This window comes from Gallinula chloropus, assembly GCF_964237585.1.
Source record: "Gallinula chloropus genome assembly, chromosome: 18".
Lineage (NCBI taxonomy): Eukaryota > Metazoa > Chordata > Aves > Gruiformes > Rallidae > Gallinula > Gallinula chloropus.
Genome location: NC_140103.1, coordinates 10592038 through 10601431, shown reverse-complemented (window position 1 = coordinate 10601431; position 9394 = coordinate 10592038). Strand labels below are relative to the sequence as shown.

The following is a 9394-nucleotide window of genomic DNA, read 5'->3' as shown; positions in this document are numbered from 1 at the left end:
CCGTGGGAGTCTCCCAGTGGGAAGCCGAGCTGCTGCCACTGAACTAGGCTTGGAAGAGCTCCTGTGCTGAGGCCTTGTGTGATCCAGCTTGGAAGGGCAGCAGGGGCTGACAATGCGGACCTGTGGCTGGGGTACAAGGGAAATACTCGGGACCTCCCCTCATGTGAGAGGCCCAGCCCAGGGAGCAGCAGCTTTGCCCTGAGCGGGGGCTGTGCGTGCTGTTAATGGGCCGCTCCTCTCATCCCAAAAGAGTGCCTCAGCCCTTGACCCCCCCCAGCCTACAGCTGTGCATGGGAAGTAAAGCTCCAAGGCCTTTTTCAATGTTGTTTTTCCAAATTTGGGATAGAAAGGCTCTGCTTTTCCATGTCTTCCACCCCCAGCCAAGTGCAGATCCTCCCTTGCAAGTCTGGATCAGGGCTGCTGGCCCTGCCAGGAAACTTGCTGCCTTGTGCAGCACCAGCAGATAATATAAAAGGATAGTTGGCTTCTTCATACTGCTGGTGCGATTAGAAGATTTGGGAAAGTGTGGTGACTTAGAAGGGTGGAGGAGAGGGTTTAATCTTTGAGCACTGGTAACCCTGTGATCCGAGTCTAAAGGGTCTGAATTCTCCTGCACTCGTTAACTCATCGGGGGGACTGGAACATGTCCTGTAGCAGAAGGCTCTGCTGAGAGCTGTATCTGGCCCTGATAATTACTGATTAGGTCTGTTACTAACAATAGCTGGGGGTGAGCTGGCCAAGCACTGGGGCTGATCGCTCCCTGTCCCAGCTGGTTCAGAAGAACCACCCATCCAGGCCTGCCTTGGGGGCTGCCTTGGAACAAGCTCTTGTTTTCTGATGTCAAATGCTTGGCCATTGAAGAACAACTCTGTCCAAATGAATCCACTCAAAGCAAAGCCATAATTCTTGGCTTAGTCCAGCTGGTTAGCTATTGATGTTTCTTCCATGATATATTGCCTAAGTTTAATTATGCCAGCTTTGGGAATGTCATTTTCTTACAGTGCCTCATTAGAGGGAAGTTTCTAATCGATGAATTCAACAGCAACATCTTGAAGTGACTAAATTGGCCAAGCAGGAGGGTGGCTGGATGATATTTGAGTGACCTCCAGGTACCTGGGAGACCTTTGAGCTTCTCAGGGCAGTTGGCCATAACTGTGGTCCTCAAACTTTTTCCAAGCAGACCCACACAGATAAACCCCAACAGCTCCTCCAGCTCTCCCACCATCGTGGCTTTCTCACCAACTCTCAGGGCTGTTGTGACGTGTCAGAAGAGCTGAACTGGGTCACCATACTCATGGACAATGGGCACATCAGTTTGTCTTCTCTTTTCTGTCTGGTTCTGACCCAGTTTTGTGCAAAACAATGTGACCAGAGTGCAGGGGGCTAAAACTGTCATTGCCTGAGCCAGTGCTCTGGGTACTGCTTCTGTGCTCAGCGCTGGGGTGATGTACAGCCCTGGGAGGTGTCCAGGGGAGGGACATCCCACCCCTCCCTCCCCACTGCTAATCCTGTTGCTCTTCCCAGCAACTTTGCTAGACTGTGTTATCTGCAGGGCCACAAAGGATCCTGATCTCAATTTGGACCAAAGAAACTGTGATCATCTTGGGTGGCCAGTTAAACACCCTGCTTTGTCCTGGTTTTCTGGCTGCCATACTGCTGAGCCCCTTCCCTCTGCATCCGGGGTTCGCACTCCCTCCAGAGCCAGCAGCCAGGCTGGGAGGCACAAATGCAGCTAGCATGGGGATGGCATTCAGGTGACCCTGGGAGAAAAGGAGGACATTTCTGAGGAGCAGAGAGTGTTCCTGAGGAACAGAGGGCATTCCTGTGGATAAGGGTAAGCACAGAGCCCCGTGCTGTGCTGCTGAAGTTGGGATTGTTTTTCTCCTGTGTGTGCCTATCTTTATAATTATCTGCTCTGGATGTCCTGAGCCATTTCATTACCCAGTTATTCACGATCATGAGCTCCTTGTACAATTCTTTCCAGCATCTCATGTGTTTATGATCCTGGATACATCAGCATCATCAGCAAGCTTTGTCACCCCTTTTTTCAATTCCTTTTCAAGCTTGTTTCTGGGTATGCTGAAGTGAGCAGACCCCAACACAGGTGCCTGTGGAGCTCCATTCAAGTGCTCCCTCCATTCAGGAGCCTGCCTATTGATCAGTGCTCTCTGAGAAGCCTTTAGCCAGTTATTTATCTATTTCAAGCCTTTTCTGTTAATCCCATAGTAGCTGCATTTCTATAAGAAACTCCCACAACAGACCTTTTGGGAATCCAGGCTTATCAACTCCTTTCAAGGGCTGTAATAGATCTATGAAGCATTCTTTTATTCATGGCAAAACATCTTTTTTTCTTTTTTCCTTCCCAGAATCTCAGCCATATCCAGCTATGCACTAATTGTATCCTTGATTCCAGTTTCAATCAGCCCGCCCAGGAGGGACTGACTTCACCGGCTGTAATAACCCCCAGCCCTTCCCATTTGTCACCTTGAAGCTCTTGGACACCAAGGTTGTGTTCTGCACAGGGATTACATGCTACAATTAAGTAATTAAACCATTTTATCTCTGAGTTCCCCAGCACTGAGGTGCTGAACTGTCTCAGGCTGGTGAATTTGCGTTCTTTGGTTTGGCTATTTATTCCTCAACTTCTTCTGCTGACACTTGAATAGGAGCCAGATCCAATGCCACATCCATATAAAGATGACTTCTGGCACAGGAACTTCTCTGAGCTTTTCCTGACTGGCTACAGATGCAAAATATTCATTGTTTTTCTGTTCTGACCTTATCTCCTACGAATGCTCCTCTTGCACCACGGCCAACTTCTGGATCCTGCCTCCAACAGACTTTCTGCACTTGACACATTTGAAGAAGTATTTATTATTATTTGGCTTTGCAGTTCCTGTAACTGGTTTTGGTTTGCCTTGTTTCTCTTTTTGCCTTTAAATTGTCAGGATACACATTATTGAGTTTGTTTAGACAAAACTGGCTTTTCTAAACATAAAAAAAGACTGCATCCCTGAAGTCTGAGCATCAGCAGGCCATCTCATCTCATCTCAGCCTGCTCCAAGACCTAGACCTAACCAGGTGCAAGGTTCTGTGTTTCCCACCAGGCAGAGATGTGCTGTTTGGTTTGGCAGGATGCTGAGATACCAGATTTTTCAAGTGATGCATTTCTATGGACAAAAATCATCATTGGCCAAGGATGAATTCTCCCTGGCTTGGGCTTCAGGATATTGCCCCTTCACCAGTGGAAGGAGGGAAGCATTTCTCTGACCAGCTTTGATTATTTTGGAAGCTGTTTTGGGGTGTGCTGCCCTAGGATGACAACACCTCAGCACAGAGAGCCCCATGAGTGGGGGCTCAGGCGGAGGGACCGCAGTGCTCCCTGCTTCCCCAGCCTGTTTGCCTACGTGCGTGCGTCTGGAAGGCCTGTTGCCATGGAGAAGCGATGGGGAACAGTCTGCTTGGCTCGCCTGACTTTTTTCCTAGCACGAAGCAAAGGCATCTCTCCAGCTGCAATGAGCTGGAAGCCCACTGCCTCCTCTTCTGTGCCACGCTGAGATAACCCAGAGCCCCGTGTACCTGGGAGAAACCCAAAGGCAGGGAGAAAACTCTAAATGAAGGTTGGGAAGGAGCAGAGAGCAAGAGGGGAAGCGGCAGGGAGATGAGCCAGAGCTTGTGGAGCACTGTGGAGCAATGGAGCCAGGTGCTTCCCAAGGGCACACTCACCAACAGGCAGCAGGCGCTGGTGCAACAAGGGAAATTCCTTTTGGATATATGGGAAAAAAAAATCGTTCCCTGTGAGAGTGGTGCAGCCCTGGGACATGGGCTGGAGTGGCAGTGGCATCTCCATCCTTGGAGGTCTTCAAAACCCATCTGGCCAAGCCCTGAGCAGCCAACGTGCTTCTGAAGTGAGCCCTAAGCTGAGGGGGACCCTCCCCAGCCTCAAAGAGCAAGACCTTGCTGGGGAATGGGCAAGGAGAGGTTTGAAAGAGCTTCAAGAGGCACAAATGTGGCAGAGAGTGGTCTGAAAACATGATGAAGGTGGAATTGCTTTGTAATTTTGGGAACTAACAGTGACTTCACCGAGACCATGTCTGCTTGCACAGCTCAAATTCTCTGCAGTTCCTTTAAGGTGCTCCCTAAAAACAGATGGGTTGTCTCTCCTTGTGTTGTAGAAACTCTTTGGTGACGTGACTGTGCAACAAAACCCGGGGCGGGGGAGAGAGTCATGAGTAGAAGTTTAATGGGAGGCATCATCATCTTCTGTGGGAAGAAATCCAATGCACTGACACTGGGGTTTGTTTTGTACCTGAAAAATGTCACTGCGAGTGACTTTGGGGTGTTTCCAGGTAGATCTGGTGGGGATTATGTGGGGGGATAGTGTAAACCTGTCTGTTAAGTTTGCGTTGGGGTTGGGTTTTTTCACGTTTGAAGAACAGCATTTGCCACAACTGACAAAATATTTAAACCTAGAAATAAAGAACATTTTCCCTTTCTAATAACACAGGGGAAAGCACAGTCAAAAGTCTCAGGCTGACCTCATTTTTTACGTCTTCCCAGGTATTTCTTTTTCCTCCCTTCTTTTGTTTGTGTGGGCACTTTCCCATCCCTGTGGCTCTGTGTTTCTAGTAGTGTGAAGTATGGCTGGGCATTGAATTAGATGAGCATCAGCTCAACTGCACTTGCTTCCAACACCCAGGACAGAGGTGTCCCTGCCCTAACGTCTCTTCATCACTATTACCACATAGGGGATGGCGACCGCACCGCATCAAGAAGCCTTATCGCTCAGTTCAGCTCTGTAACGGCAGAGCTGTGTCCATCCACTCAAGGTCCCAAACCCCAGGGGAAGAGGAGCGACACTCACCTGCAAGAGCAGCTGTGTGGAGCCAGCAGGACACGGAGCGGCAGTGACAGAGCAGCCGATGCCACTTGGCACCTCTCCTTCCCCTCAGCTGGCCTGAGCTAAGCAGCCGGGTGACATCGTTACTCTGCACACGCAGCACTTTGGGGGGTCCCAGCTTGGGTCTAAGTGAAGATACGTTTCTGAAAGGTTGTTATTCACAGTGAATTCCCCAAGGTGAGGTAAAATCCCAGCTGATAAGGGCTTTACATCCTGCTCCTGGTGTCCACACACACCCCAGGAGGGCTGGGGGCTTTAGTCAGCTTCTTTTCTTTTCTGCTCTCTGCATTAATTACTTTATTTTTCAGTTTGTAGATTAATAGACCAAGTAGTTAGACTTAATTTATTCAAATCTTCATATGTTTTCTTGCAGATTGGACTTAGGAGTCTGTGGAGAGAGAGGACAGATGCTTTTCCCAACCTTTCGGTCTCTTCCACGCAGGGTCTGTGAGGGACAGTGAAGATGAGTTCATGCTGCAGCCCATCCCCAGGTACAGCCAAGACAAGGTGTGTCTGTTTGCCTGTCACTCCCTCCTTCAGCTGCTGCTTTTCACAAGGGTTTTACGAAGTTTAATTAAGTGAAAAACTTCTAGCCAGCTTCTGTTGGCTCTGAATACCTGGGATTTGTGCACTCATTTGCAGAGCAGGGGACTAACCAAGTGCTTTTTCTGCATATATATTCTGAATTGTTATAACATTGCTGTCCCCCCTCATTTGGGTGCCCTAAAAGTGGATTTACAAAATACTTTCTCAAGGAAAAGCACTTTCCCAAACCCTCCTAGGGATCAAAACCCACACCCAAGAAACTGAGGCAAGGGCTGGAGCCCATGTGCTGTGAGGAAAGGCTGAAGGAGTCGGGATGGTTCAGATGGAGAAGTGCGGCGGGAGATCTTTGTGCAGCCTCTCAGTAGATAAAGGGGGCTGACAGGAAAGAGGGAGAAAGGCCCTTTGCCAGGGCCTGTAGGGACAGGTGGGTTTGAACTGAAAGAGGGCACATTTAGAAGGGTTTTATGATGAGGGTGGGGAGGCCCTGGCACAGGGTGCCCGGAGAAACTGGGGCTGCGCCTCGACCCCTGACAGGGCTCAAGGCCAGGTTGGGTGGGGCTTGGGGCACCCTGGGCTGGGCAGGGAGTGTCCCTGCCCATGGTAGGGGTGTACTGGGGGGCTCTGAGTGTCCTGCCCCCGCAAACCAGGCTGAAAACCCCCGAGGCTTGGCTGGCGGAGCCGCCGATCGGCTCCATGCGCTGCGCTCCGTTTGCTCTGGCAGCTGACAACGGGGCCGGGAGGTGCCTGAGCATCCAGCCCCGTCTTTAGGACTCCGGCACCTCCCGTGCTGCCCCGAGGCGACGGCTGTGGGCAGGGAGGAGTGGAGGGGGCAAAGCCACGGGAGGAGAACGGCAACTTGTGCCGGTCCTTCAGAGACGCCGCGCTCAACACCCGGGAGCCCCGACCTCCGTGACCGTGTGCAGGCGGCACCGGGGTACCCTCCCACCGTCCCAGCCTCCGCTGAGCGCCCACAAGCCGTGCACAACCCCCTTCTCCGGCCCCGCCACGGGCAGGCTATAGTTCTATGCCAGAACGACTGCTTCTTGCGGCGGCGCGTTTCCTGAAGGGCGCCCGGAGGGAGCATCCTCCCCGCCACCGGCCGTGCCCGGGCAGTCACCTCAGGTGCGGGCAGAAACCGGAGGGCAGGACCGCGGGACCCCATGGCCGCGCCACGGCGCCAGGGCCGGCCGGCCGCCCATCCCCGGGGTCGCCTGCCCGACTCAACCATCCTCCCGCGGCCCCTCAGGCGCGGCCGGCGCCCCCCTCCCGGCCGGCCCGCCATGATGTCAGTCGGGAGGAGGCGGGGGCGGAGGAGGGAGCCGCCGGCCAAATATAGCGACGCTTCCTGGGCGGCGGGCCGCGCCCGGGCCCTCCCTCCTGCCGCAGTCAATGAGGAGGCAGCGGCCGCGGCGGAGCGCGGCACTCGCCGGGGGCAGCGCGGCGGGGCGGGGCGGGGGGCGCCGCGGCATGGCGGGGCGCTGAGGCAGCGCGGCAGCGAGGGGCGGCGGCGGCGCCCCGGCACCCGGCCCCGCCGCGGCATGGGCAGCCGCGGGGTCGTGCGATGAGCGCTCCCCCGGCGGCTCCCCCCCGCGCGAATATGGGCACAGCCGTGTCCAAAAGGAAGACGCTGAGGAACGAGGCCATGTCGTCGGTGGCGGCCAAAGTGAGGTGGGTGCCGGGGGCAGCGGGCCCCGCCGGCGGCGCCTCGGGGAGCCCCGCGGTGCCGGGGACCCTGCCCGTCCCCGGACGTGCTGGGGGCTCTGTCCGCGGGGCGCCGAGTTGGGGGGGAGGGGGGGTGGAAGGCCACGAGCCCCTCGGGACGAGCACGGGCCGCCGGCTGCGGGGTGCGACCCCGGGGCCGGAGCGGCAGCGGCCCGGCCGGCCGCGCAGGGCTGTCGAGGCAGGGTGCCCTTCCCCGGGTCTCGGCAGCGCTCGGAGGGACCCCGGCTTGCACCCGCGGGACGCCCCCGGCGAGTCCCCCTCGCTGGCTGCCGGCTGGTGGCGGCGGGTGACCGGTCACCCCCGCGCACGGCGGACCCGCAGCCTCCAGAGAGGTGGTTGGCGTCCGAAGGTGTCCCTGGGTTTTGCTGCCAGCCTGGCCGGCGTCGTCCGCGGGTTTTATTTGCTGGGCTGCAAGGAGCGGGTCAGAAGTGGATTTGTCGGGGCTGGATCTTCCTAATCTTTGGGAATCGGAAGCGAAGGTCAGTTTGCTCGGAGGTTTCTCATCAGCTGAAATGCCTTCTGCATGCCCGAGGGCAAAGTCAGCAGCCTTCTTCAAGGGATCTCTCCCCTTTGAATGGGAAACCTATGGCGTGAAAATCTGGACCCGCCACACCTGCCCTCTCCAGCAGTGTCCCCAGCCGCTGCGCTGGCCGGTTAAAAGCTTTGGGCTCGATATTGTGCCTGTTACATTGTTATCTCACTTGTCCTATTGTGTAGAATTTCACTTGCCGCCTGGTCCTGGTGCTTTTAGTGTCAAACATGGGAGAGCCTAGAAAATGTGTTTGCTGCGTGATTAGTTTGGGGTTTAAAAGGCTGTCACAGATGAGCTTTGCTACAGCAGCCTTTGCCCGGAGAGATGGAAACGACCCTTCTCCCACGCTGCAGTGCAAGTGTCTCGGCAACCATCCGGTGACTGTTTGGGGGCACTGGCGCAGGTTTGTATCTGCTCCTACAGCCCAGCTGTGTGAAGGAAGGGGTAGGGCTGCCAGCGCTGCTGCCACATCTAGGCTCTTCCTGCTGAAAAGAACGGGAAGGAATAAACTTTTCGGCTACATTATATAACATCTCCTTTGTGTTAGACAAAAGTGCATTCGAATAACCTGGAGTCGTGTGTAGGACTCGATCCGTGCTGCTGAGAGATCTCAGTCACCTCTCTGTGACTGTAGCTCAGTGCTATGGCACCTCTGCTGTGCTGGGAGGAAAGATAGCTGTACGGCTCGAAGCGGCGAGATCCAAAGATGTCTGTGTGTTGCTGCCTGGTTATCTCACTAAGAAATCCATCCTGCAAAGCCTGGAGTGCCTCTGGGGAAAGTGGTCTGGGCAGAACCTGGAACTTTTCCCCATGTTGGGATGTGCCCTGTTCATAACCAGTAAGGAAAACGTGAGTGCTTCCAGCGGTGTTCAGACCTGGGAGTGGGATTCGTATCCGCAGGTGCCAACCAAGTGGGTATGCAGAAACGACACAAAACACACCCTAACTGCTGTGAAGGGGCTCTGGGTGTAGGATTAGAGAACTCTTCGTCCAAACACCACATTCAGAAAGGTTTCAAACATTAGTGCAGGTGTTTCAGGGTGACTGATGGGTTTGGAACGCAACGGCCCTTTAGCCCACATGATGAGCTAAATGATGAGTTAGTATGAGCAGGTGCTACTCAAATGATGAGTTAGGATGAGCAGGTGCTACTCAAGTCCTGTCAATTGTATAGAATTCTGGAGTGTCTCTGGGATTCTGGTTTGCTATGTAGCTGCCAGAACTACTGACAAGCTACTACTGTTACCTGGGAGCTCTGAGGTGTCTCTTGGTGGTGTGAATTATGGTGGTTTGACCAGAAAGGTTACCTGAGAGGACTAGGGCTGGGGAACATAAAGTCCTTGAGGATTGTATGGTCATGTAGACTGGTGCTTTATGGGTCTCCCTGTCCATGTCCTGCGCTAGAAACGCCTAATTGAAAAAGCCTTTGGGGAGGGCAGAGAACTAGTTGAGGAGCTCCCCACATTGTCTCTTTGCATGAAGAAGGTGTGGGGTCAAGCGCTGCTGGTGTGCCTCCATCCTGCTGCTCCAGGCATGTCTCAGCCCTGCCTTGTGCAGTCTCTGCCACCCTCAGAATTTCTACAGTGGTGATCACCCACTTGCTGAAAGGTTTCCTCTGAGCTTCCTGGAGGCATCTCACACAGCTCCTCTGCTCTGCCCAGGGTCCTCCTCCCTGTACCCTGCTGTCCTTACCT

The 9394-nt window shown here is 54.2% G+C and overlaps 1 protein-coding gene across 1 annotated transcript in view; it reads left to right on the top strand.

Moving 5' to 3' along the window:
* Window positions 1-7007: 7007 nt before the first annotated feature.
* NSMF (NMDA receptor synaptonuclear signaling and neuronal migration factor) overlaps window positions 7008-9394 on the top strand; it is a gene marked incomplete at both ends in the record, with an annotated part of 44364 nt that continues 41977 nt past the window's right edge. The window contains one exon of the mRNA XM_084272618.1: window positions 7008-7114. Within this exon, the coding sequence (XP_084128744.1) occupies window positions 7008-7114 (107 nt within the window). The remainder of the gene's footprint in view (window positions 7115-9394) is intronic.